Source organism: Ranitomeya imitator, chromosome 1 (assembly GCF_032444005.1).
Source record: "Ranitomeya imitator isolate aRanImi1 chromosome 1, aRanImi1.pri, whole genome shotgun sequence".
Taxonomy (NCBI): domain Eukaryota; kingdom Metazoa; phylum Chordata; class Amphibia; order Anura; family Dendrobatidae; genus Ranitomeya; species Ranitomeya imitator.
Genome location: NC_091282.1, coordinates 1,028,504,534 through 1,028,532,404, shown reverse-complemented (window position 1 = coordinate 1,028,532,404; position 27,871 = coordinate 1,028,504,534). Strand labels below are relative to the sequence as shown.

The 27,871-nt window shown below is 48.5% G+C and overlaps 2 protein-coding genes across 4 annotated transcripts in view; one reads left to right on the top strand and one right to left on the bottom strand.

The window, feature by feature from the left end:
- ABCE1 (ATP binding cassette subfamily E member 1) overlaps positions 1-16,040 on the bottom strand; it is a 48,926-nt gene extending 32,886 nt beyond the window's left edge. The window contains exons 1-2 of the mRNA XM_069744022.1: positions 15,860-16,040; positions 1,880-2,025 (exon numbers count right to left, since the gene is read on the bottom strand). Of these exons, the coding sequence (XP_069600123.1) occupies positions 1,880-1,982 (103 nt within the window). The 5' untranslated portion in view covers positions 1,983-2,025; positions 15,860-16,040. The remainder of the gene's footprint in view (positions 1-1,879; positions 2,026-15,859) is intronic.
- Positions 16,041-16,091: 51 nt separating this feature from the next.
- ANAPC10 (anaphase promoting complex subunit 10) overlaps positions 16,092-27,871 on the top strand; it is a 134,060-nt gene continuing 122,280 nt past the window's right edge. Inside the window, exons 1-3 of one of the 3 annotated variants that reach the window (XM_069744020.1) lie at positions 16,092-16,247; positions 16,394-16,470; positions 21,540-21,664. In XM_069744020.1, coding sequence (XP_069600121.1) covers positions 21,550-21,664 — 115 coding nt within the window. In that variant the 5' untranslated portion in view covers positions 16,092-16,247; positions 16,394-16,470; positions 21,540-21,549. Of the gene's footprint in view, positions 16,303-16,393; positions 16,471-20,823; positions 20,885-21,539; positions 21,665-27,871 lie in introns of those variants that run through there. The other 2 variants (XM_069744019.1, XM_069744021.1) reach the window with 2 other exon arrangements.

The window sequence follows — 27,871 nt, the reverse complement described above, 5'->3', positions numbered from 1 at the left end:
TGGCCTTCCGCTCTACAAGCGCTATGGACTCTGGCATGGCTGCCCACTCTACAAGCACAATGGACCCTGGCATGGCCTTACGTTCTACGAGCAATATGGACTGTGATATGGCTGCCCGCTCTATGAGCACAATGGACCCTGGCATGGCCTTCCGCTCTACAAGCGCTATGGACTCTGGCATGGCTGCCCACTCTACAAGCACTATGGACTCTGGCATGGCTGCACGCTCTACAAGCGCTATGGACTCTGGCATAGCTGCACACTCTACGAGCACTATGGACTCTGGAATGGCTGCACGCTCTACGAGCACTATAGAATCTGACACGGTGCAGCCGGACCCTGACAGGTCACCCACCACCACGCCACGCCATATGAGCCCACCAATACCTCCCAGAACCCGTCAAACTAAAAAAACAAACAAAAAAAAAAATACAGAAAACTTAGCATTCCTCCCCCTTTACCTTCCAATGTGTCTGTAATGTTAGGTTTGTCTCACCCTTCCAGTGCGTCTCAAGCCTCTCACGTGTCAAGCCCCATCCCCGAACTACCAGACCCCACTAGTTTCATTGCCCCTTCTCCTGTCACCTCTGCGTCGTCCATGGTTAGCCAGGCCTCAGTGCTTCACACACCCCGTTTACATCACTCAACCCCAAGCCGGCACAGTTAAATAAATGTTTTTGATTGTTAAAAAAATAAATGTTCGCCACAATTATGTTTGGTTTATTGTGTCTATTGCCGCCGGCAACACACACCGTGCGCCAAATAAGAAACTTCGCCACACACTTAATTTTTGGGCCACATCATATCTCCAGTAGTTATAAAAAAAAGACTGCAGCTTTGTGTGTCTTTAGTATAAAGATATGAGGTGGGCCAAAAAATAATAGATGTATTATCATCAGGCGCACAAAAAACGCAAACGCAGGAAAAACTGCATATAAAAGCGTACAAACGCAGCGATTTTTTTACACCATGCGTCTAAAAAACGCAGTGTTTGTACGCGTTTATATGCGTTTTTTCCACCCCTTGCGGATGCGTATTAAACGCTGCGGATTTAAACGCAAATATGAAACTAGCCTTAGTTCTGGGTGCTGTAACTGCCAAAATAATCAGTTTTGTAATTTGTCCTAAATACCTTTTCTTCAGTCAAGGAGGCAGGCCTTTCCCACCTGCTGCAGACACCTCACAGCCGTCACTCAAATCTTCTTGGCGCCGCCTCCTCACCACTGTTTAGAAATGAGTCGGCGCCTGCACTCTTTTCTCCTGCCTTGGGCAGGTGCAGTGAGCGCTGCCCGTCTGTCCTCATATGCAGTCCAGCTGACTGCGCCTGTGCCCCGCAGTGTCTTCTTATTTATTCATACTACGGGGCTGGGATTCACAGGCAGGGCGTCCGCACAGGCGCAGTCAGCTGGACTGCATATGAGGACAGACGGGCAGCGCTCACTGCACCTGCCCAAGGCAGGAGAAAAGAGTGCAGGCGCCGACTCATTTCAAAACAGTGGCGAGGAGGCGGCGCCAAGAGGACTTGAGTGACGGCTGTGAGGTGTCTGCAGCAGGGGGGAAAGGCCTGCCTCCTTGACTGAAGAAAAGGTATTTAGGACAAATTACAAAACTGATTATTTTGGCAGTTACAGCACCCAGAACTAAAAGAGCCACCTTGTTAGAATGCAGCATTACTGCTGCACAAGGTGGCTCTTTTAGTTAAAAACACCTGGGGGGGGTGACAGGTTCCCTTTCAAGAGGTAGTGTAGCACCGCTCACTTCTGGGTTAGGTGGTGACAGAAGAAGCATTATTCCTTTAAAGGACACAGGAATAGAATCGACTAGGAGCTTGTACTTCTAAACCGGATATCCGCATCAGTCTTCACAAAACTGTACTTACCCATTCTCACAACAGGACAACTTTTTTTGCACTCTTGACGACATTTCTTTGGCTTACATTTGTCATGGTTAACAATGGCTATTCTGGTCAGTTTGTCGGCCATCTTGAATGTACTATTGGCTGTTCCTGTTAGGCAATTTTAAAACCTAAAATAAAAAAAATGCTAAATATTAATACATTATTTTATGAATAATTTGATTCTAGATCCATAACTTCTTGTAGCACAACATTAACCCCTTAATGACAGCAGAAGTTCGCGCTCTATGAAGGGGGCTCAAACTAGACAACACAGAGCGAGTATCGGCATTTACAGAGCTGGCACCTTGACTGACTCATATGACCGGAGATAGCTCTAATCAAATCAATTTTCCACTGTTAAGCTTATGCAGACATTATAGTATGGGATCGCAGCTGATTCTTTTTTGTGAGATAAAACATTCCATTGCTTGTTTTGAAATAATATTTTATCGCAAAGAAAGAATCAGCTGTGATCCCGTGCTGTAATGTCTGTATACCTTTTGCCTTCTCCCCTGTGGTATGATCAGCCCATGTCCCTGTACGATCAGACACAGCCATTACACAGTACACAGCAGGGGCACATTAATAAGATTATCTCAGCACAGGTACATTTTATTTAAACACATCCAATTGTGGAACTTATATTAATTCCAAGATCTCTTGATTAAAATTAACTTTTATTCATGGCATGACCCCTTTAACTTACACAATATGTTTTTAGCATTGGTGAACAAAAGGCCTAACAGTGGTAAACACCCATAGACTAACATTGGATAAATTGTAAGCTACTTAAAGAGAACCGGTCACCAGAATAAAAGCTATTAGCCTGCACATATGGTGTTAATCTGCAGAATAATAGCATTATTAACCTGACTGGCGTCCACACTTATCAAGTGAACTTTATCCCCCCCCCCCAGTGTTCTGGTTTCAGTCACAGGGATGGTGCCGGTTCAGTCATCGCTCTGAGTATGGAGAGCGGCCGGTTACCGCTCTGCATTGGGGCCGGCTGTCTCTCAGTGTGGGGGAGGGGAGTGTGCGGTTACAGCTGACGCTCCGTATAATGGGAGTGGCGAATTAACCAGCATCGGAACCGCTCCTGTGACGGACACCGGAACGCTGCAGGAAGGGGGATTCGTTTTCTACCCGGCTAAGAGTAGTCACTGGGCAGGTTGGTAATGCCACTAACCTGCACATTAAGTCCATATTTGCAGGTTAATAGTGTTTTTTTCTGGCGACAGTTTCCCTTTAATGTCATAGGTTAAGCTTTGTTTATATTATCTGTCACCCATACATGAGATGTTTAAATGTTTGCTCATGAAAGCAGTAAAAGGCTCATGACGTGCCCAGTGAAAGGATGTCCCTCACCGATTCCGTAGAGTCATATGTCTCCCATCGACTTCCATAACAACAGTAAAAGTTTAAAGGGAACAGCCCTTTACAGCCCCCTGCATCTCCCCAATGACTGGAAGTGAGCAGAGAGAATATCACTTCATCCCTTCTTTGCAGGTAACTAGCCTTTCTCAGAGTGACATGTTCCCTTTAAATTGGCCCAAATATGTAACAATTGGAGCTCCAGGTAATCATGCTTGCATTTGGGAAACATGACACTACCAAGTAATATAACTTTATAAAGGGGTTCTTACACAAGCACATGATAAACAATGCAGCTTTGGATAAAATCTATTACCATCTAGTAACAATGCCTATCGGGAGCCACATTCTGTGACCATACCGACCACAAAGATAGCTGTGGAACATGCTAGTCTGCAAAAACCTGACAGCAGCCCAAGCACAGCTCAGCAAAGGTTACACAAAAGCTAGAAAGATAAGACTGAGGACCGGAGTGCTGCATAGGCCACTAGGCTCTACTGTCCCAGCACATTACACCAGCGCAGTTACTGAGCGGTCCGGAGGCTCTTGCAAGAAATCAGACAGTTTGAGCACTTCTAGCTCACTACAATAGAAAGAAATCACTAATTCCTGGCTACTGACTAGAGCCATTACATCGGTAATTAGTAGTAATGAGTAGTGTTGAGCCACCTCCCTAGTGTTCGGGTTCGGTTCGTCGAACAGAGGGAAGTGTTCGACGAACAACGTCGAACCCCATTGAAACCAATAGCAGGCAAACACAAACACATACAAACAGATTGAAAACACATAGAAAACACCTTAAAAAGGTGTCCAAAAGCTGACAAACTGCTCAGAAGACACAACAAACACATGGAAAAGTCACAACTACATATAGTCATGCAAAAAGAAAAGAGGTGGAGGAGTAAAAGAAGGAGGAGACACAGATATAGGCAGGTCATGCCCTTCTAAAATCAAGAAAGGCTGGAGTAAAAATCTAAACGCACTCTACCAACTCCCAGACGTCTTGACAAAAAAATAAAAAAATAAATATCATTAGGTAGAATGGCAGGGGGTCCATTCAGACCACTTTCCTTAGAAGACGTAGTGGTAGCCCCCGTTGGGAGTTGTGCCAAAAATGAACCCAATACATTCAGACTAATCCACCATTTGTCATATCCAAGGGGCAGGTCAGTAAACGACAACATCGACGCGGAACCAAGTACAGTACTATGTACTGTACCTCCTTTGACGAGGCAATCAGGTGGGTTAAGAAGGAGCACCCTAATGGCCAAAACAGACATTGAGGGGGCGTTCCGGTTACTACCTGTGCCTCTGAATAGTGTCCTCCCATTGGGCTGCTTCTGTGAAGGAGCATACTACATAGATCGCTGTTTGCCCATGGGGTGTTCCATATCCTGCTCACTATTTGAGGTGTTTAGTCGCTTCCACGAATGGGTCGTCATGGACGTTTGTAAGGCAGCACATATTATCCATTACCTCGACGACTTCTTATGCCTGGGCCCAAAAGATCCACCACAGTGTGAAAACACACGATAGTCCACCTGTGAGAAGGAGAGAGCTGGAGGGAGAGTGGACACCCCAGAGCCGAGGTGTTAGATTGTGAAAGGAAGAAGTCGGTGTAGCTTGCTTCAAGGGTGGGGCACTCTGCTGAGTAGGAGAAATAGCTACTAGGCCCAAAAGGATTTCCTGGGCCAAATGCCGTTAAAAAAATAGTACTTAGGTAAACAGGCGGTGTAGCTTGCTTCATGGGTGGGGTACGCTGCTGAGTAGTACCAAATTCTACTAGGCCCAAAAGGATTTCCTGGTCTAGATGCTGTTACAAAATAGTACTTAGGTAAACAGGCGGTGGGTGGCTGGGCTACTCTGCTGACTAGCAGACACTGAAGCTTTGGAGCAGACCTCTGAATCCCAGGCCATAGTATGAGGAAACAACTCTGCAGACGACCCCACCCACCTGGAATTGAAGATGGCAACATCATGCAAAACTCAGCAAGGGGACTACATAAAAGAGTCCATTTTTTCCAAAAATTCGGCCACAGACACCACTTAAGTGGCATCAATTTCGCCAGAGTTTTTTTTTTTAAAACGGATGGTGAGGTGATTTTCAAAAATCATCAAGCTTTTCGTCTCCCCAAGAGGACACAGGGGTAGAAAAGTCCTTGTGGATCCAGGATTTGTTCATCTTGATGAACGTTAGTCTGTCTACATTGTCACCGGACAGCCACATGCGCTTATCTGTCAGCACACCACCAGCGGCGCTGAACACACGTTCAGAGAGAACGCTGGCTGCGGGGCATGACAAGATCTCCAAGGCGTGATTGGCGAGCGAGCTCAGGCCATTTTTCAAGATTGGAAGCCCAAAATGAGCAAGGGTCCAGTTCCACATTCACGGCATCGATGTTAACTTGGGAGATATTCTTGTACCATCCTCTCTAGGCGTTGGCTGTGCGTCAGATTTCTTGTCTCCTGTGGCCTTGCAAAGGATGGTCTAAAAAAAAAATCTTGAAACGATTGGAAAAAATTGCTGTTACCACCAGATACGATGTTACGGTTACGGTTTGAGTGATGACTCGATAGTCCCACGGTTGGCAAGTTAGAACTCAGAGATTCACTACGTGCACCACTGGTGTTTTGTGGAAAAGCAGATGTTAGATTCTGTAACAGTCTCTGCTGATACTCCTGCATGCGTGAATCCCTTTCTATGGCAGGAATTATTTTGCCAAATTTGCTTTTGTACCAGGGATCTAAGAGTGTGGCAACAAAGTAGTCGGCATTACTACGGATTCTGACAATCTGAGGGTCATGTTGCAGGTAGTGCAGCAAGAAGGCACTCATGTGACTTGCGCATCCAGGAGGACCAAGTCCTTGTTGTCTTGGTGGTGGCGAGGTGAGAATCATGCTTCCTTCGTCAGCCCTCTCCCCCCAACCTCGCACAACAGAAATTTGATCAAGGTCTCCCTCATCTGATGAGTCTTCCATGCCCAGCGCCAGTTCATCCTCCACTTCTTCCTCACCTCCTGAACCTTCCTCAACAGTTTGGCTGCTACCATGTGCCCTCGGTAATCCCTCTCCCCCAGCCTCCAATGCCAGCTGCATTGGTGCTGCCAACCTTCTTGACCTTGGAAATATGATCCCTTCCGCATACGACTCCTTCTGTTCCTCCTCCTCTTGTTCCACCACCTGACTCCGAACACTGTGTAAGGCAGTGTTCCAACTCCAGTCCTCAAGAGCCACCAACAGGTCATGTTTTCAGGATTTCCTTAGTATTGCACAGGTGATAATTGCATCATCTGGACAGGCAAGCATTCAATCACCTGTGCAATACTAAGGAAATCCTGAAAACATGACCTGTTGGTGGCTCTTGAGGACCGGAGTTTGGGAACACTGGTGTAAGGTGTGCTCCAGCATGTAAATCACCGAAATGGTCATGCTGATAATGGCATCGTCAGCACTAAACATCTTCGTCGCTATTTCAAAACTGTGCAGAAGGGTGCATAGGTCCCTGATCTAAGACCACTCCTGCAGCGTGATTTGCCCCACCTCTTGATCTTGTTGGTCCAGGCTATACGTCATAACGTATTGCACCAGGGCTCGTCGGTGCTGCCACAATCGCTGCAACATGTGCAGAGTTGAATTCCACCGTGTGTGCACATCGCATTTCAGCCGGTGAACTGGCAGGCCCAACGACTTCTGTAGAGATGCAAGTCGTCGACCTGTGGAAGTGAGCAGACAGCGACCGTGCCCTCTGCAGAAGCCCACCTAGTCTGGGATAGTGGGATAAAAATTGCTGGACAACCAGGTTCCAAACGTGAGCCATACAAGGCACATGTGTGACATTGCCCCGGCGAAGGGCCACCCACAGGTTTGCAGCATTGTCGCACACAGCCTTCTCTGGCTGCAGGTGGAGTGGAAACAACCATTGATGGAACTCTGTCTCCAGAGCTTACCACAACTCCTCAGATGTGTGATTCATATTTCCAAGACATTTCAATGTAAACACTGCCTGATGCCATTGAGCCCTGGTGACACCATAGTGAGGAGGTGTGCAGGATTCCTTCTGCTCAGTTACAACGAGGGTGGCATTACCAGACAGGCTTTGTGTGCAGGTGGAGGACCGAGAGGAGGTTGAGGAGGCAGAAGCAGTGGAGTAATTTCTAGATACAGAGGATCGACGAGCAACTCTTGGCGACGGCAAGACTTGGACAGCAGCCCCTTCTACTGATGTCGCCGTAGTTACCCAGTGCCCAGTCACCGACATGTAACGCCCCTGTCCATGTCTACTCGTCCAAGTGTCTGTGGTGAAATGCACCCTGTCACACACAGAGTTTCTCAAGGAAACGGTGATGTTGTGTGCGACATCCTGGTGCAGCGCAGGCACAGCTTTCTTTGAGAAGTAATGGCGACTGGGCATCTGGTACTGGGGCACTGCGACGGACATAAGGTCTCGAAAATCCTCTTTGTCCACCAGGCAGAAAGGCAGTATTTCTGTAGCCAACAGCTTGCAGATGGAGAAATTCAACCTCTTAGCTTTGACATGGCTAGGAGGAAATGGTCTTTTACTTGTCAATATCTGAGGGACTGAGGGCTGGCTGCCGTGCTTAGACGGAGTTGAGTAGGGTGTCCCCGGCAAACTGCTGGTCTGTGAGGAAGGTGCAGGCGGAGATGTTATGTTGCCTTGATCAAAATGTGGTGTCGATGTCGGACAGCGCTTAACACCAGCAAGTGTTTCCACTTGAAAATGTCCTGACGACCTGCCAATCACACTGGCTGTTGCGGGTAAAGAGGTGGAAGGTCTGCATCCAAAACCATGTGCGACTTCTGTCCCCTCAGTCACAGAGGATGAAGAGGACGCGGATGCACTTGATGGGGCAGACGGTGGTTGACCCGGCCCACTAGGCCGCATTGTAGCACAGTGAGCTTCCCACTGCAACTTATGCCTCATATCCATGTGACGGTTCATGCATGAAGTACTCAAGCTAGTGATTTTTTGGCCTCTACTGGAGATTTTGTTGACAAATCTTACAGACAACATGAGTTGGGTCATCCTTTGCGATGTCAAAAAAATTCCCAGGCTATGCAAGGCTTAGAGCCCGTGCGATCTGAAGAGCCACCACGACTTCTGGTCTGAGGCACAGTTGGGGTTGAGGATGCAGTTGTTGACGTGCTTCCAGTTCTCCGTCTCTGTTCAGGAAGGTGCACCGCTACCTCGTCGTCAGACTCGTCACTAGCATCCTCCTCCACCTCCTCTGCTGACCTAATGGACTGGCAGACTGGGGGTTGACAGTAAGTGGGGTCTACAACCTCGTCATCATCGTCCTGTGTGTTCTCACGCCCGTTGTCCTCAGAGCCAACCTCTTCCTGCCCTGACCGAAAAGTCAAGTTTTCGTTCCAATCAGGTATCTCAGTCTCATCATCATCTTCCTCATTGTCTCCACCAACAGGAGTTACAGTTTGGGAACGAGGGTCTGCATTATGCTCAGAACCTGCTTCATCTGGGCCTGGATCCGACTCACAAAGATTCTGGGCATCAGTGCAGATCATTTCCTCGTCTAGATTCACAGAAATTCTGGAGCAGACCTCTGATTCCCAGGCTATAGTATGCGTAAACAGCTCTACAGACTCAACCATGTGTGTTACCCCATGCTCAGACAGGCAGCTGGAGACTTGGGAGCTGTGAGGAAGCAAGTGCGATTGGGGTGACAACTCTGAGGACTGGAGTAGTTGTGATGTTGAAGTTGACATGGAGGAGAGCCCACTTGAACGAGCACTTGATATCCGTTCAAGCACCTGCTGTTTTTGTGCCTGATCTGGAATTTTTTGCGATGCTTGTAGCGATGGTCGTAAGAAAAGGATCATATCAGATTGTCCACAAAAAGAAGTAGACATCTTACTTTGGCTGGAAGATTGTCTTTCTTCTGCAGATGTTACTGTTGCTTTACCACCTACCCCACGGACACAACCTTTTTTTCCCTTTCCAACACGCCTATTCCCTTTTCCACCAGCAGCAGGCCTTTTGCCACTCATTTTAGTGCTTAACTAATTGTCAACTCTGTATCTGTAGTTGTTGGCACAACAACCGATGGATGAAAACCGAGCAGAACTGAGTGGCCAAACTGTGGTACTAGGCCCAAAACTAATAATTGGATTAGATGCAGTGAAAATTGAGATACACAGGCGGTATAGCTTGTTTCATAGGCGGGCTACTCTGCTGACATGCAGACACTGCTCCTAGGCCCTAAACTATTAACTGGATTAGATCCAGTGAAAATAGAGATACACAGGCGGTGTAGCTAGCTTCACAGGCGGGCTACTCAGATGACTATCAGACAATGCTACTAGCCCAAAAGGATTGGCTGAGCTAGATTACACCAAATGCTGTGACAAACACTTGCACAGCACTGGCACAGACCTGCCTGGCAAACAGTGCTATGAACTGCTGTAACCTACCCTGAAAAGGGCTGATATTACAACTAGTCCCGATTCCTCCCGACTCCCTAAACCTATCTCTCTGACAATTCGCTCCCCAAAAAAAAAACAAGACTCTAAAGGTACCTTCACACTGAGCAACTTTAGAACGATAGCGATCCGTGACGTTGCAGCGTCCTGGATAGCGATATCATTGTGTTTGACACGCAGCAGCGATCAGGATCCTGCTGTGACATCGCTGGTCGGAGCTAGAAGGCCAGAACTTTATTTCGTCGCTGGATCACCCGCTGACATCGCTGAATCGGCGTGTGTGACGCCGATCCAGCGATGTGTTCACTTGTAACCAGGGTAAACATCGGGTTACTAAGAGCAGGGCCGCGCTTAGTAACCAGATATTTACCCTGGTTACCATTGTAAATGTAAAAAAAAAAAAAAAAAACACTACATACTTACATTCCGGTGTCTGTCGCGTCCCCTCGCGTCAGCTTCCCTGCACTGTGTCAGCGCCGGCCGGCCGTAAAGCAGAGCACAGCGGTGACGTCACCGCTCTGCTTTACGGCCGGCGCTTACACAGTGCAGGGAAGCCGACGCCGGGGGACGCGACAGACACCGGAATGTAAGTATGAAGTGGTTTTTTTTTTAACATTTACAATGGTAACCAGGGTAAACATCGGGTTACTAAGCGCGGCCCTGGGCTTAGTAACCCGATGTTTACCCTGGTTACCCGGGGACTTCGGCATCGTTGGTCGCTGGAGAGCTGTCTGTGTGACAGCTCTCCAGCGACCACACAACGACTAAACAGCTACGATGCAGCCATCGGCATCGTTGTCTATTTCACTGCAGCGTCGCTTAATGTGACGGTACCTTTAGTCTGTATAGCGCCCACAGCAGCAGCGGTGCCGTCTAACACTAAGCTGCAGCAGTGAGGAAATGGTGGCGACGGGGCAAATAGCTGGTTCTTATAGGGCAAGGAGGACATGTGACATACACAGCCAATGACACATGCCCTTGCTTGTGTGCATCACATGCACATTGCTGTGTGTGTGCGCACTGCTGATAGGGTGAGAGACTGCACCGCCCCACTGTAAATGCAGGAACGAAAAAAAACGGAGATCGGCGTTATTTCAGCGCAGCTCTATCCTCCCCCCCCCCGCCCACTATACACTGACACAGTCTATTAACAAAGATAAACAGTTGTAATGTGCAAATCAAGTTAGGCTTTTGGTGAACGAACAGTTATTGAACAGAAACTCGAACAGCCGACTTTTAGGCAAATTGTTCAGGTTTGACGAACGACTCGAACACCTCCCAAAACAGCTCGAATTTGAAATTGGCGAACAGTTCGCCTCGAACACCGCTCATCTCTAGTGATGAGCGAGTGTGCTCGTTACTCGAGTTTTCATAGCATGCTCAGGTGTTATCTGAGTATTTCGGCATGCTTGTAGATTATGTATGTCTCCGCAGCTGCTAGACAGGCTGAATACATGTGGGGATTCCCTAACAAACAGGCAATCCCTGCATGTATTCAAGCTGTCTGGCAGCTGCAAATAATGCAGCTGCGGAGACATAAACTAAATCTCCAAGCACGCAGAAATGCTCGGAGAAAGTCGAGTAACAAGCACACTCGCTCATCACTAGTTATAGAAGGGAGGCAGTGGCCATGACACCAGCGGTCGCTAACTAGTATACAAGGGTTTTAGTTAGGACATGTTCACACAGTGCGTTTTTTTCTGCGGAACCGCAGCGTTTTTGCCGCTGCGGTTCCGCAGCTGTTTTCCATGCAGGGTACAGTACAATGTACCCTATGGAAAACAGGAACCACTGTGCACACGATCCTGAAATTCAGAAAAAAAGCCGCGCTGAATAGCTGCGTGAAAAAAGAAGTACCATGTCACTTCTTTTTTCGGAGCCGCAGCGGTTCTGCACCCATAGACCTCCATTGTGAGGTCAAACCCGCAGTAAAACCCGCAGATCAAAAATATATCTGCGGGTTTTATTGCGGTTTGTGGTGCCGAACCGCTGCAGCAGGAAGTGCGGGGAAGCGGGCGGAAGTGCGCGGGCGGAGTGTGGCTGCCCCGATCCCACCCCCCCATGATCCGATGCCCCCCCGTGCTCCGATGCCACCCCCCGTGCTCCGATGCCCCCCCGTGTCCTAATCTACCCCCCTTATACTTACCCGGCCTCCCGGTGTCCGTCCGGCCGTCTTCTCCCTGGGCACCGCCATCTTGCAAAATGGCGGGCGCATGCGCAGTGCGCCCGCCGAATCTGCCGGCCGGCAGATTCGTTCCAAAGTGCATTTTGATCACTGAGATATAACCTCAGTGATCAAAATAAAAAAAATAGTAAATGACCCCCCCCCCCCCCCTTTGTCACCCCCATAGGTAGGGACAATAAAAAAAATTAAGAATTTTTTTTTTTTCCCACTAAGGTTAGAATAGGGTTAGGGTTAGGGTATTTTCAGCCATTTTAACCCTAAAAAACTTCCTAGAAAACACACAGACTCTGCATAGAAAACTGCATAGAAAAACTGCATCAAAAAACGCACCAAAAAACGCACCAAAAAAAGGACCTGCGTTTTCTGCAAAGAGCTGCGGTTTTTAGTCCTGAAAAAAAGGATGGAAATCAGGAACGTGTGAACATACCCTTACTGTTGAAAGCAAGTCTGGACTACTAAGGCTATATTCACACTTAGCGGTTTTTACCGCGGAACCGCCACGATTTTGATGCTGCGGGTCCGCAGCAGTTTCCATAGCGTTTACAGTAACATGTAAACCCTATGGAAACCGCAAACCGCTGTGCACATGCTGCGGGAAAAACCGCGCGGGAACGCAGCGGTTTACAACCCGCAGCATGTCACTTCTTTGTGCAGAATCGCTGCGATTCTGCACCCATAGGAATACATTGAACCGCTTACTTCCCGCATGGGGCTGTGCCCACGTTGCGGGAAGTAAGCGGATAATGTGCGGGTGGTACCCGGGGTGGAGGAGAGGAGACTCTCCTCCAGGCCCTGGGAACCATATTTGGGGTTAAAAAATAAAAAATCTGGTTATACTCACCCTCTGATGTCCGGAGCTCCTGGGCGCTGCAAGCGGCCGTCCGGTCAGAGTTGCTGTGCGACCAGGACCTGCGGTGACGTCGCGGTCACATGACCGTGACGTCACGAAGGGTCCTTCTCCCACAGCATCTTTGGAACCGGACCGCCGGGTGCAGCGCCCAGGAGATCCGGACATCAGAGGGTGAGTATAACCAATTTTTATCATTACTATTGATGCTGCATATTGCTGCATATGCAGCATCAATAGTATAGGCGGAAACCCGCAGCGGAAAACGCGGAACAAACCGCGATAAATCTGCAGGGAGAACCGCAGTTGTTTTGCCCTGCAGATTTATCAAATCCGCTGCGGGAGAACCCGCAGGGACCCGACGCAAGGTGTGAACATAGCCTAAGTGTCTGAAGAGAAGATATAGGGAACAGCATTTCCAATGGCTTCCTGATTCTGATTGCTGGCATGAGAACAATTCAGATATTGGGTATTCCAAGAAACAAAGTACCATATCCCTAACTGATGGGGAACATTATTGGGCAACACCTGCTCGCTTGTGATTTCCCCCTAATAGCCTGGTGGCTGTGTTCACAAGTTGTGTTTTTGCAGCCTTTAGTAATGCAAATTTTAAGCTGCATTTTAGTGTATGTGCAGATGACCAGAAAACACTGGGGGTTGGACGCTGTGCTTATGCCGTGTCCAGATGTTACAGCATAGTGGAGAAGATTTCAAGAAATCCCATGCACACTATAAATCCAGAGACGCCTGCAGATCACCCGTGGAGACGGACATGCGGTGCGTCTCTCCAGACAGCAAGTCAATTTCACCAATAGGACGCAGTAAATCCGCACCTGCATCCAATACATGACAGCGCTTTGGTCACAGCAAACATGCGCTGCGTCCAAAGCGCTATCACTTCCAGATTGTGTGCACCCGACCTTGCAGTACCAGCAAAGTCTATGAGATTTCAGAAATTTCATACACACACTTTTTTGTTTCCTGACTGATTTGGCACACTGCAGCATATCTCCAGCGTATTTGCAGCGTTTTTTCACCCATAGGAAACAATGGGTAAGTGCAAAAACACAGGAAAAACGCAGATATCTGTTTTTGCTACGTTTTTGGTGCAAAAACCTAAGGAAGTTTTTTTTGGGGGGCCACTAAACTTTTATCAACATACATAAGAGATAGCAGAAAACGCAGCAATAAAAATTGCAGCAAAACCTGCTTTTTGTAAGCAGCTTAAAATTTGCATTTAAAGAAAAAAAGCAACGTGTGAACATAACCTTGGGGTATGTGCACACGTTGCGGATCCGCAGTGTTTTTTGAGGTGCAGAAACGCTGCAAATCCGCAATTGATTTACAGTACAATGTAAATCAATGAGAAAAAAAAATGCTGTGCACACGTTGTGGAAAATCCGCTGCGGAAATGCTGCGGTTTAAAAGAAGTAGCATGTCACTTCTTTTTTGTGAATCTGCAGCGTTTTCGTACCAATTCCATTATAGAAAACCGCAGGGGTAATAACCGCAGCAAATCCGCAAAAAAAAAACAGCAGCAAAAACGCACAAAAAACGCGACAAATCCGCAGGTGCGTTTTCTGCCAGGAGAGGCAGAGTCCGCACCAGAAATTCCTAAGCCTAAGTCGCAACGTGTGCACATAGCCTAAGGGTTTGTGCACACGTATAGAGCTCCTCTGTGGATTTTTCCGCAGCGGATTTGATAAATCCGCAGGGGAAAACCGCTGCGTTTTCTACTGCGGATTTACATCTGCAGTTTTCTATTGGAGCAGGTGTAAAAACGCTGCGGATTCCGCACAAAGAATTGACATGCTGCGGAAAATAAAACACTGTGTTTCCGCAGCATGTGCACTGCGGATTTCGTTTCCCATAGGTTTACATTGTACTGTAAACTCATGGCAATCCCTGCGGATCCGCAGCAAAATCCGCATCGTGTGCACATACCCTTACACTTTCAATATCTGGACTGGCTGTGGGTCTCCTGAGCTGAACTCAGCAGCCTCATAAAGGTCTATGCTGAATGTGAGAATCCGGCTTAGCCAGAGCAGAGGGCTGCGGCACAGATTGACTGACGGATGATCATGAATGTCACTATTCCTGGAAGAACCGAGTGTAGGTGCAGGTAAGACTGCTGTCAGTTAATGGAAAGGCATCTAGTTTTCACGGTTGAGTTGCGCAGATCTGCCACATGTGGCTTGTCCAATGCTATGATGACTACAATGGCACATCGGAAAGTGTCATCACTACTGAGTGGCAGCTTGTAAAAACATTCTTTGATCTGTGAGGAGCACATTGTCCACCATGGGTGGATACACTGATAATTTTCAGGAGAGATTTTGTTTAGGCAGAAAACACGCAGCAGACTACAATAGAAGCAAAGTTGCAGGATCTGGTTCCCTCTCAACAGTCATTAAATGGCGCTCAGCTGAGCAAGCGCCAGCGATGGGCCGAATGGCCATTTCTTGTGTGAAGAGGAGACCGTGAAAACATCAGAACAGAAGTAGAGGAGGGGAATCCGCTAAGGCTTTCTTAAGAGGAAATCCAATAACGCTCAAGTGAGTGATGGCATTAGAGTGGTGTTCCCCAGACTCCAGTGCTCACGGCCCCAACACGCCATGTTTCAGGATTTCCTTAGTATTGTACAGGGGATGGAAACTGCCACAGGTTCTCTCACCTGTACAATACTAAGGAGATCCGGAAAACATCAAGTGTTACACAGAACAGCTGGTTGATTTCCCCCAACTCACTGGCAAATATGGCTCCTGGGGAGTCAGAGACTAGTCTGCCTAACAATGGGGCCGGAGCACTGGACGGGCCATACAGAACATTGGGGTCTCAGTCCTAGCACTAGTCATACATCCAGTATATATAGTACAGTGTATATACATATATATACTGTACTATATATAGTCTGCTGCCTCTCCTACAACCACAGTGCTGTGGACGGACAGGAGTTAATACAGAGCAGATGTAGACTACAGGCAGCTAACGTGTTACTACTATAGACACATACATACATATATATATATCATACACACACACGGGAGTCCCAGCAGGCCGCCATACAGCGGAGAGCAGATGTCAGGCCGTGACGGCCACTCACCAGAGGAGCCGCCGCCGCTGAGGAGGCAGGAGCCGGTCGGTAGGGAAGACGTACGACCGCCTCTCCCCCTTTTCTCAGCAGTAACACTCGCGCTTCTCCCCCGAGCACCGGCGTGCAAAGAGCACGCAGAGAAACCGGCCAAGATGGCCACCGCTACCACCCCCTCCCACACCACCGGCGTGCAGAGCTACGTAAGCGCTGCGTGTCACCGTGGAACGCTTCGTTGGGCTGCGAGTCGCGCTGGTGACGTCATCAGCTGGAGCCGAGCGCCTGCAGACTGGCGGGTCTGGTTGAGTGTCTTTGGTGTAGAGCTGGTGTCCCTGGGATGTCGTGAGCAGCAGCTGGACGGAGCAGGCACATACCCGTGTCCTCACAGCGTGTGCACAGTGTGTGTGTTGGGGGGTCGGAGGAGTAATGACTCCGTACGGTGCATATGTCTCCCTGTATGGCTCCATGCTCCTGCCCGTCCTTGTAGAGTAATGCATTTAGCTATCAGGATACTGAGGGGTAACGGAATTTCTCTGTCCTTTTCAGGTTAAGTGCCAGGTTTTCTTCCCCTTTCTGTTCCTCAGCTTGGGTGTCGGAGCTTCCTCTCAGAGAAGAACAACAAGGTTTGTGGCTATCATTATAGGTTTTCTGTAAAGTGGAGCAGTGGACCCCCCTGTAATAAGCAGAGCCAGACCCTCCAGCAGCCAGTCCCCTCCACTCTGTAATAAGAAGAGCTGGACCTCTCCAGAACCAGTCCCCACCACCCTGTAATAAGCTGAGCCAGACCCTCCAGCAGCCAGACCCCCCCTGTAATAAGAAGAGCTGGACCTCTCCAGAACCAGTCCCCTCCACCCTGTAATAAGCTGAGCCGGACCCTCCAGCAGCCAGACCCCCCTGTAATAAGAAGAGCTGGACCTCTCCAGAACCAGTCCCCACCCCCCTGTAATAAGCAGAGCCAGACCCTCCAGCAGCCAGTCCCCTCCACTCTGTAATAAGAAGAGCTGGACCTCTCCAGAACCAGTCCCCACCACCCTGTAATAAGCTGAGCCAGACCCTCCAGCAGCCAGACCCCCCCTGTAATAAGAAGAGCTGGACCTCTCCAGAACCAGTCCCCTCCACCCTGTAATAAGCTGAGCCAGACCCTCCAGCAGCCAGACTCCCCCTGTAATAAGAAGAGCTGGACCTCTCCAGAACCAGTCCCCTCCACCCTGTAATAAGCTGAGCCAGACCCTCCAGCAGCCAGACTCCCCCTGTAATAAGAAGAGCTGGACCTCTCCAGAACCAGTCCCCTCCACCCTGTAATAAGCTGAGCCAGACCCTCCAGCAGGCAGACTCCCCCTGTAATAAGAAGAGCTGGACCTCTCCAGAACCAGTCCCCACCACCCTGTAATAAGCTGAGCCGGACCCTCCAGCAGCCAGACTCCCCCTGTAATAAGAAGAGCTGGACCTCTCCAGAACCAGTCCCCTCCACCCTGTAATAAGCTGAGCCGGACCCTCCAGCAGCCAGACTCCCCCTGTAATAAGAAGAGCTGGACCTCTCCAGAACCAGTCCCCTCCACCCTGTAATAAGCTGAGCCGGACCCTCCAGCAGCCAGACCCCCCCTGTAATAAGAAGAGCTGGACCTCTCCAGAACCAGTCCCCTCCACCCTGTAATAAGCAGAGCCAGACCCTCCAGCAGCCAGTCCCCTCCACTCTGTAATAAGAAGAGCTGGACCTCTCCAGAACCAGTCCCCTCCACCCTGTAATAAGCTGAGCCAGACCCTCCAGCAGCCAGTCCCCTCCACTCTGTAATAAGAAGAGCTGGACCTCTCCAGAACCAGTCCCCACCACCCTGTAATAAGCTGAGCCGGACCCTCCAGCAGCCAGACTCCCCCTGTAATAAGAAGAGCTGGACCTCTCCAGAACCAGTCCCCTCCACCCTGTAATAAGCTGAGCCGGACCCTCCAGCAGCCAGACTCCCCCTGTAATAAGAAGAGCTGGACCTCTCCAGAACCAGTCCCCTCCACCCTGTAATAAGCTGAGCCGGACCCTCCAGCAGCCAGACCCCCCCTGTAATAAGAAGAGCTGGACCTCTCCAGAACCAGTCCCCTCCACCCTGTAATAAGCAGAGCCAGACCCTCCAGCAGCCAGTCCCCTCCACTCTGTAATAAGAAGAGCTGGACCTCTCCAGAACCAGTCCCCTCCACCCTGTAATAAGCTGAGCCAGACCCTCCAGCAGCCAGTCCCCTCCACTCTGTAATAAGAAGAGCTGGACCTCTCCAGAACCAGTCCCCTCCACCCTGTAATAAGCTGAGCCAGACCCTCCAGCAGCCAGACCCCCCCTGTAATAAGAAGAGCTGGACCTCTCCAGAACCAGTCCCCTCCACCCTGTAATAAGCTGAGCCGGACCCTCCAGCAGCCAGACTCCCCCTGTAATAAGAAGAGCTGGACCTCTCCAGAACCAGTCCCCTCCACCCTGTAATAAGCTGAGCCAGACCCTCCAGCAGCCAGACCCCCCCTGTAATAAGAAGAGCTGGACCTCTCCAGAACCAGTCCCCTCCACCCTGTAATAAGCTGAGCCAGACTCTCCAGCAGCCAGACCCCCCCTGTAATAAGAAGAGCTGGACCTCTCCAGAACCAGTCCCCTCCACCCTGTAATAAGCTGAGCCAGACCCTCCAGCAGCCAGACCCCCCCCTGTAATAAGAAGAGCTGGACCTCTCCAGAGCCAGTCCCCTCCACCCTGTAATAAGCTGAGCCAGACCCTCCAGCAGCCAGACCCCCCCCCTGTAATAAGAAGAGCTGGACCTCTCCAGAACCAGTCCCCTCCACCCTGTAATAAGCTGAGCCAGACCCTCCAGCAGCCAGACCCCCCCTGTAATAAGAAGAGCTGGACCTCTCCAGAACCAGTCCCCTCCACCCTGTAATAAGCTGAGCCAGACTCTCCAGCAGCCAGACCCCCCCTGTAATAAGAAGAGCTGGACCTCTCCAGAACCAGTCCCCTCCACCCTGTAATAAGCTGAGCCAGACCCTCCAGCAGCCAGACCCCCCCCTGTAATAAGAAGAGCTGGACCTCTCCAGAGCCAGTCCCCTCCACCCTGTAATAAGCTGAGCCAGACCCTCCAGCAGCCAGACCCCCCCCTGTAATAAGAAGAGCTGGACCTCTCCAGAGCCAGTCCCCTCCACCCTGTAATAAGCTGAGCCAGACCCTCCAGCAGCCAGACCCCCCCCCTGTAATAAGAAGAGCTGGACCTCTCCAGAACCAGTCCCCTCCACCCTGTAATAAGCAGAGCCATACCCCCCTCCTGGAATAAGCAGGGCTGGACCCCTCCATTTGCAAGAACCGGCCCCCCTCCTCCCCCTGTAATAAGCGGAGCCGGACCCCTCCAGCAGCCAGAGCTTCTCCGTCACTCTGCGTCTTGACTGCTGTTATCACTGTGGGGGCTCGTACGTGGTGTTTATGGTCGGTGGCCACAGGCAGATCCTTGGTGAGCAGCGGACTCCTGGCTTCTTTGACAGTTGTCTGGTAATTTTCTCACACATTGGCAGAGGCAGCAGGTTCTCGCACACAAAACTCCAAATGTGTAGCTGGTGTACACCATGGAGGGGGGGTTTCTCGCCTTCATTCATTCTTTAGGTGCGCTCCGGGAGCATCACTGTGCTGCTGATGCATACATGCTGCTTGAGCCGCTGGCTACACGGATCAGGCACTGGCTGTGATCTCAGTCATGTATGTATGACTCTAATGCTGCAACGTTGCAGACAAAAACATGTGGTGCATTAAAAGCTTATTGGAGACCAAACCACATGGGAGACTAGTCAATCTGGTGGCTTCTCCCTGTCCATTCTGTTTGAGTGACTGGTTCCTCCCTGTGTTCCTGTGCAGGGGGAGCCCTGTCAGTCATTAGCAGCAGGCGTGGAGAAGCTAGCAGGTGTCTGCCTTTTCAACTAGTCATTCGTGTGGCTCGGTTCCAGCAGCTTTCACAGTATGCTTTTCTCAGAAATGCTGCATCGTTTCAGAACCAAACATAGATGGCTGAAATCCTAGTCAGTTTGCTGTTTCTGAATTTTTGATGTCATATTAAAGCAAGTTGGATGGTGAAGCCACCTTCTTTAAAGGGACACGGTCACCTGGATTTGGAGGGAACAATCTTCAGCCATGGAGGTGGGGTTTTTGGGTTTTTGATTCACCCTTTCCTTAGCTGCTGGCTGCATGCTGGCTGCAATATTGGATTGAAGTTCATTCTCTGTCCTCCATAGTACACGCCTGCGCAAGGCAAGATTACTTTGTGCAGTCATGTACTACAGAGGACAGAGAATGAACTTCAATCCAATATTGCAGCCAGCATGCAGCCAGCGGGTAAGGAAAGGGTGAATCAAACACCCGAAAACCCCGCCTCCATGGCTGAAGATTGTTCCCTCCAAATCCAGGTGACAGTGTCCCTTTAACTTGGATCCTACCTACGTGCTCATCAGTTCCTTTAAAGGGACACTGTCACCTGAATTTGGAGGGAACAATCTTCAGCCATGGAGGCGGGGTTTTTGGGTGTTTGATTCACCCTTTCCTTACCCGCTGGCTGCAATATTGGATTGAAGTTCATTCTCTGTCCTCCGTAGTACATGCCTGCATAAGGCAATCTTGCCTTGCGCACGCGTGTACTATGGAGGACAGAGAATGAACTTCAATCCAATATTGCAGCCAGCGGGTAAGGAAAGGGTGAATCAAACACCCGAAAACCCCGCCTCCATGGCTGAAGATTGTTCCCTCCAAATTCAGGTGACAGTGTCCCTTTAAGAAGCAGCTTTGTGGAGTGTCAGAGTAGGTAAACTGATTCTGGCTCAGAAAGAGCTTGTAAGTGCTGTGCTCCTTACCTAGGAGACCAACCACCCCTCATAGACTGCAGAGGTGGCCAGTAATCTAGGCAGCAAGCAGGAAACATGACATTTATAAGTCCCTCCAATCTTTGGGAATAGAACACTTTGCAACTTGTTTACTACAGGGTCTCACCCAATTGAAGCAGACAGAATCAGAAGAGGTGTAGCCTCTTCATTCTCTCAGGTAATGCATGTCTCAGCTCTAAACTATCTTTCAGCAAGACTCAAATCTGTATGTTTCAGCAAATTCTCTGCACAAAGGTACCTATACAAATTGGTTTACAATAGATGCTACCATGGCAACCGCAGAGCAAGCAGTAATGTAACTTGTATTGCTGCAGCTGCCAGGAGAAGGAGGAAGAAACAAAACATGTTAACTAGATTGATATCCTGTACAGGACCTGATCATTTGTACATTTCAAAAACCTGACCTGCACATCCAAACATAGACTGAGTGTGAACAGGTGCTGAACCTAGAGTCGCCAACTCGCATATAGTTAAGTAAATAAGGCAGCACACTGCAGCGCTAGAACATACAAACTTGAAATACGAAATTTGAACTGCATTACTGCACTAGAAATATGAAAAATGAGAGCATTTAGCGCATAAAAATGGCCAATTTTATGTGTACCTGGTAGCCCCTTACGGCATCTCTCTTATACCAGGTCCTACGCTTGCCTTACCTCGCTGAGAATAAACGTCTCCATCTGAATGGGTGCATGTGAAACCTCTTCTTAGACTAAAATTCTCTCTCTCTGTGGAGGGGTATTGGACCTACTGTATTTGTACTAACATTCTGTCATCAGTTATCACAGTGCAGATTTGTAACTTCTCTCCAGATAATTGGAAATGACAACACCCAACAAGACTCCCCCGGGTGCCGATCCTAACCAGCTGAAAAGAACTGGAACTGTACGAGAAATTGGTTCTCAAGCTGTTTGGTCATTGTCGTCTTGCAAGCCAGGTATAATGTTAACAATTTGTGATATTTGTCAAGAAAATGATATATAAAAGAACTAACAAATCTGAGTTTGGCTGGTTGGACCCACATGGATCACAGAACCTGGGAGCGCACAGTTCCCTGTGTGAAAGGAGCAGATGTGCGCCACAGTATGGAAGTGGCGCTCGTGTACAAAGTACACATGTGCATCACCTCTACATTCACACAGGCGACTTTGGGGACCACACTCTCATGATCTATGGGTGTCCATCGTTCAGTTTTCCCATTATAATAAATGTGGTTTATGGGACGACCTTTTTGAACTCAATAATGTCATTGGGGATACAGAGATGAAGGTCTTTTGTAGAGACTGTGCTCCTACTGAGACCATTGTGAGAAAAGTGCTATAAAAATGTTTGATAATAAAATAATTGATTTTATGTGTAATTTGTGCACAGCCATTCAGCTCATATGTCGATTGTTCACTAAAAACAGCATTTTCCTATGCTCCTTCTACCAGAGAGGCATCACAACTGAGTCTGCCATACATCCATGAGAAGTGGACCATTTTTTTAAAATTATTATTATTGTGGCACAACTTATTTCCATAGCCGAGGAAGAGTACCGAACGTTAACATTGCATTTTTGCGGTGTTTTTTCAATACAGATTTGTAACAAAACCCATAAGGGTTTCCTGCTGCCAGCAAATTGAATGGGCATTCTAAAGCCTCATGCACACGTTACTTATTAAGAAGTAATCAAAAAACACAAGTTAAATAACGGGTCAAGAGCATGCTAGTATCAGGCTCTCCCCACTAGAAAACAAAAATTGTAAGTTAAGTGGACATCTACTCCCCTTTGATAAAGCTGAATATGCGAAACACGTCAGGGGCGGCCCGGGGGGGGGGGGGGGGGTTGGGGTGTTGCTGTTACGGTCTGGCCCTACTATGCGTAAGCTTTCTAATAGGTGATATACTCTTGCTGCTGCCTTTACATATGGGCACAATCTATATACTTTTGGAATGATTTCCGCTTAATATTATCTAGGTACATTTGAGAGCTTTTCACCCAGCTTTCCCTGGTCCATTTGTTTTCCGACCGCTCATTCCACTCTGCGGGTAACCTGCTAATCCGTGCTCGGGGCTTGGAAGGAATAGATGGCTTGTGGGCAGCTTGTCGTGTAGGAATAATCAGCTAATGAAACACTGTATTGAAACCGCAAAACACAGCCCAGTAAGTGGCACATCACTAATCGCAGTCTATGCCACTACATCATGGTGCTTTCAGCTTAACCCCTTAGTGACAGAGCCAATTTGGTACTTAATGACCGAGCCAATTTTTACAATTCTGACCACTGTCACTTTATGAGGTTATAACTCTGGAACGCTTCAATGGATCCCGCTGATTCTGAGATTGTTTTTTCGTGACATATTGTACTTCATGTTAGTGGTAACATTTCTTTGATATTACTTGCGATTATTTATGGAAAAAACGTAAATATGGCGAAACTTTTGCAATTTTCAAACTTTGTATTTTTATGTCGTTAAATCAGAGAGATATGTCACGAAAAATAGTTAATAAATAACATTTCCCACATGTCTACTTTACATCAGCACAATTTTGGAAACAAATTTTTTTTTGTTAGGGAGTTATAAGGGTTAAAAGTTGACCAGCAATTTCTCATTTTTACAACACCATTTTTTTTTTAGGGACCACATCACATTTGAAGTCATTTTGAGGGGTCTATATGATAGAAAATAACGAAGTGTGACACCATTCTAAAAACTACACCCCTCAAGGTTCTCAAAACTACATTCAAGACGTTTATTAACCCTTTATGTGCTTCACAGGAACTGAAGCAATGTGGAAGGAAAAAATGAACATTTAACTTTTTTTTGCAAACCTCTTAATTCAGAACCATTTTTTTTATTTTGACATGTGTAAAAACAGAAATGTAACTATAAATTTTGTTATGCAATTTCTCCTGAATACGCCGATACCCCATATGTGGGGGTAAACCACTTTTTGGGCGCACGGCAGAACTTAGAAGTGAAGGAGCGCCGTTTGACTTTTTCAATGCAGAATTGGCGGGAATTGAGATCGGACACCATGTCGTGTTTAGAGAGCCCCTGATGTACCTAAACAGTGGAAACTCCCCACAAGTGACACCATTTTGGAAACTAGACCCCTTAAGGAACTTATCTAGATGTGTGGTGAGCACTTTGAACCCCCAAGTGCTTCACGGAAGTTTATAACGTAGAGCCGTGAAAATAAAAAATCGCTTTTGTTTACACAAAAATGATCTTTTCGCCCACAAATTCTTATTTTCACAAGGGTAACAGGAGAAATTAGACCACAAAAGTTGTTGTGCAATTTCTCCTGAGTACGTCGATGCCCAATATGTGGGGGTAAACCACTGTTTGGGCGCACCGCAGAGCTTGGAAGAGAAGGAGTGCCGTTTTACTTTTTCAATGTAGAATTGTCTGGAATTGAGATCGGACGCCATGTCGCATTTGGAGAGCCCCTGATGTGCCTAAACAGTAGAAATCCCCCACAAGTGACCCCATTTTGGAAACTAGACCCCCCAAGGAACTTATCTAGATGTGTGGTGAGAACTTTGAATGCCCAAGTGCTTCACAGAAGTTTAGAATGCAGAGTCGTGAAAATAAAAAATATTTTTTTTTCCACAAAAAAGATTTTTTAGCCCCCAAGTTTTTATTTTCACAAGGGTAACAGGAGAAATTAGACCACTAAAGTTGTTGTTCAATTTATCCTGAGTACGCTGATGCCCCATATGTGGGGGTAAACCACTGTTTGGGCGCACGGCAGAGCTCGGAATGGAAGGAGCGCCTTTTTGGAATGCAGACTTATATAGAATGGCCTGTGGGCGTTATGTTGCGTTTGCAGAGCCCCTGATGTACCTAAACAGTAGTAACCCCCCACAAGTGACCCCGTTTTGGAAACTAGACCCCCCAAGGAACTTATATATATGTGTGGTGAGAACTTTGAATGCCCAAGTGCTTCACAGAAGTTTATAATGCAGAGTCATAAAAATAAAAAATATTTTTTTTTTCCACAAAAAAGATTTTGTAGCCCCCAAGTTTTTATTTTCACAAGGGTAACAGGAGAAATTGGACCCCAGAAGTTGTTGTCCAATTTATCCCGAGTACGCTGATGCCCCATATGTGGGGGTAACCCACTGTTTGGGCGCACGGCAGGGCTCAGAAGGGAGGGAGCACCATTTGACTTTTTGAGCGCAAAATTGGCTGTCGTGCTTGGAGACCCCCTGATGTACCTAAACAGTGGAAACCCCCCAATTCTAGCTCCAACCCCAACACACCCCTAACCCTAATCCCAACCTGATCCATAATCCTAATCACTAACCCTAACGATAATCACAACCCTTACCCCAAAACAACCCTAATGTCAACCCTAACCATAACCATAATCAAAACCCTAAATCCAACACACCGCTAATCCTAATCTCAACCCTAACCTCAAACCTAACCCTAATCCCAAACCTAACCCCAATGCCAACCCTAACCCTAATACCAACCCTAATCCAAACCCTAACCCTAATCCCAACTCTAACCCTAACCTTAGCCCCAACCCTAGCCCTAACTTTAGCCCCAACCCTAACCCTAGCCCTAAGGCTACTTTCACACTTGCGTCGTTTGGCATCCGTCGCAATCCGTCGTTTTGGACAAGAAACGGATCCTGCAAATGTGCCCGCAGGATGCGTTTTTTGCCCATAGACTTGTATAGCCGACGGATCGTGACAGATGACCACACGTCGCGTCCGTCATGCACTGGATCAGTGTTTTGGCGGACCGTCAGCACAAAAAAAGTTCAATGTAATGTTTTTTTGTACGTCACATCTGCCATTTCTGACCGTGCATGGGTGGCCGTAACTCCGCCCCCTCCTCCCCAGGACATAGATTGGGCAGCGGATGCGTTGAAAAACTACATCCGCTGCCCACGTTGTGCACAATTTTCACAACGTGCGTCGGTATGTCGGGCCGATACGTCGGTACGGGGCCGTCGCAATGCAAGTGTGAAAGAAGCTTAACCCTAAATTTAGCCCCAACCCTAACCCTAAATTTAGCCCTAGCCCTAACCCTAGCCCTAACCCTAATCCTAGCCCTAACCCTAGCCCTAACCCTAATTTTAGCCCCAACTGCTCTTCTGCCGGCCGGCAGATGGAGACAGATGGCGGGCGCACTGCGCATGCGCCCGCCATTTTCTTTTCCCCAGAAGACGCCGGCGGCCAGGAGGAGCAGCAGGAGGACCCAGGGACACCGGTAGGTATAATAGGGTCCCCGAATCCCCCTATTTCTCTGTTCTCTGATGTGCGATCACATCAGAGGACAGAGAATTACACTTTGCTTTTTTTTTTTTTTTGCGGTCGCCGGTAAACAGTTAATTACCGGCGATCACAAAGCAGGGGTCGGTAAAACCGACCCCGTTCATGCTCTTTGGGGTCTCGGCTACCCCCGGTAGCCGAGACCCCAAAGATTCTCCCGGAGCTGGCCGGCGCAGTGCGCATGCGCCCGCCATTTCGGGAGCCACGGGGAGCACCGGGGGAGACAGGTGAGTATCGGGGGGTGATCGGGGACCCCTTTTCTCTGTCCTCTGATGTGCGATCACATCGGAGGACAGAGAAATTAAAAAGAAATCACGTTTTTTTTTTTTTTTTTTGCGATCGCCGGTAAACGGTTAATTACCGGCGATCGCAAAAGCGGGGTCGGTAAACCCCCCCCCGAATCATGTTCTCTGGGGTCTCGGCTATCCCCGGCAGCCGAGACCCCGGAGAAAATCCGACTCTGGGGGGCGCTATTTACTTTTTCCACAGCGCCGTTAATTAACGGCGCTGCGGTTTAAGTACCTTTAGCGGCCGCTGTTAAAAGGCGTATCGGCGGTCGCTAAGGGGTTAAATAACTGTCTGATCTAGGCTACATGTATAACAGGGCTGCACGGTGGCTCAGTGGTTAGCACTGCAGCCTTTCAGCGCTGGGGTCCAGAGTTCAAATACCATCAAGGACAACATCTGCAAGGAGTTTGCATGTTCTCCCCGTGTTTGCGTGGGTTTCCTCCGGGTTTTCCGGTTTCCTCCCACATTCCAAAGACAAAAGACATACTGATAGGGAATTTAGATTGTGAGCCTCAATGAAGACAGTGCCGATAATGTCTGTAGAGCACTGTGGAATTATGGCGCTATATAAGTGAGTAAAATAAATAAATAAAAAAACAAGTAGGCGGGATGGTGTAAATATTTGACCATGCCAATGGTGCACAGAGTGCCTGTACTTGATTTGAGCAGTCATTCTGTGCTGTAAGGGTATGTGCCCACGCTGCGGATTTTGCTGCAGATTTTTCCGCAGCGGATTTCAAAAATCCGCAGTGCAAAACCACTGCGGTTTTCACTGCGGATTTTATTGCGGTTTCTTCTGCGGATTCCACTGCGGATTTTCAACTGCAGTTTCCTATTGGTGCAGTTGTAAAACCGCTGCGGAATCCGCACTAAGAATGGACATGCTGCGGAAAATAATCCGCAGCGTTTTCCGCACGGATTTTTTTGCAGCATTTGCACAGCGTTTTTTTTTTCCCATAGGTTTACATGGTACTGTAAACTTAAGGTACCGTCACATTAAGCGACGCTGCAGCGATATAGACAACGATGCCGATCGCTGCATCGTCGCTGTTTAGTCGTTGTGTGGTCGCTGGAGAGCTGTCACACAGACAGCTCTCCAGCGACCAACGATGCCGAAGTCCCCAGGTAACCAGGGTAAACATCGGGTTACTAAGCGCAGGGCCGCGCTTAGTAAGCCCATGTTTTCCCTGGTTACCATTGTAAATGTGAAAAAAACAAAAACAAACACTACATACTTACATTCCGTTGTCTGTCGCGTCCCCCGGCGTCAGCTTCCCTGCACTGTGTAAGCGCCGGCCAGCCGTAAAGCAGAGCACAGTGTGAAGGTACCTTTAGGGAAAACTGCTGCGGATCCGCAGCGTCAAATCCGCAGCGGATCCGCAGCAAAATCCGCAGCGTGTGCACATACCCATACTTATAGCAGTCTAGGGTATGTGTCCACTGGCCAGATTACATCCAGATTAGCTGCAGATTGAACACTGCGTACAACCACAGCATTCAACCCGCAGCGTCCAGATGTTACAGCATAGTGGAGGGAATTTTATGAAATCCCGTCTCCACTATGCATGCGAACACACATC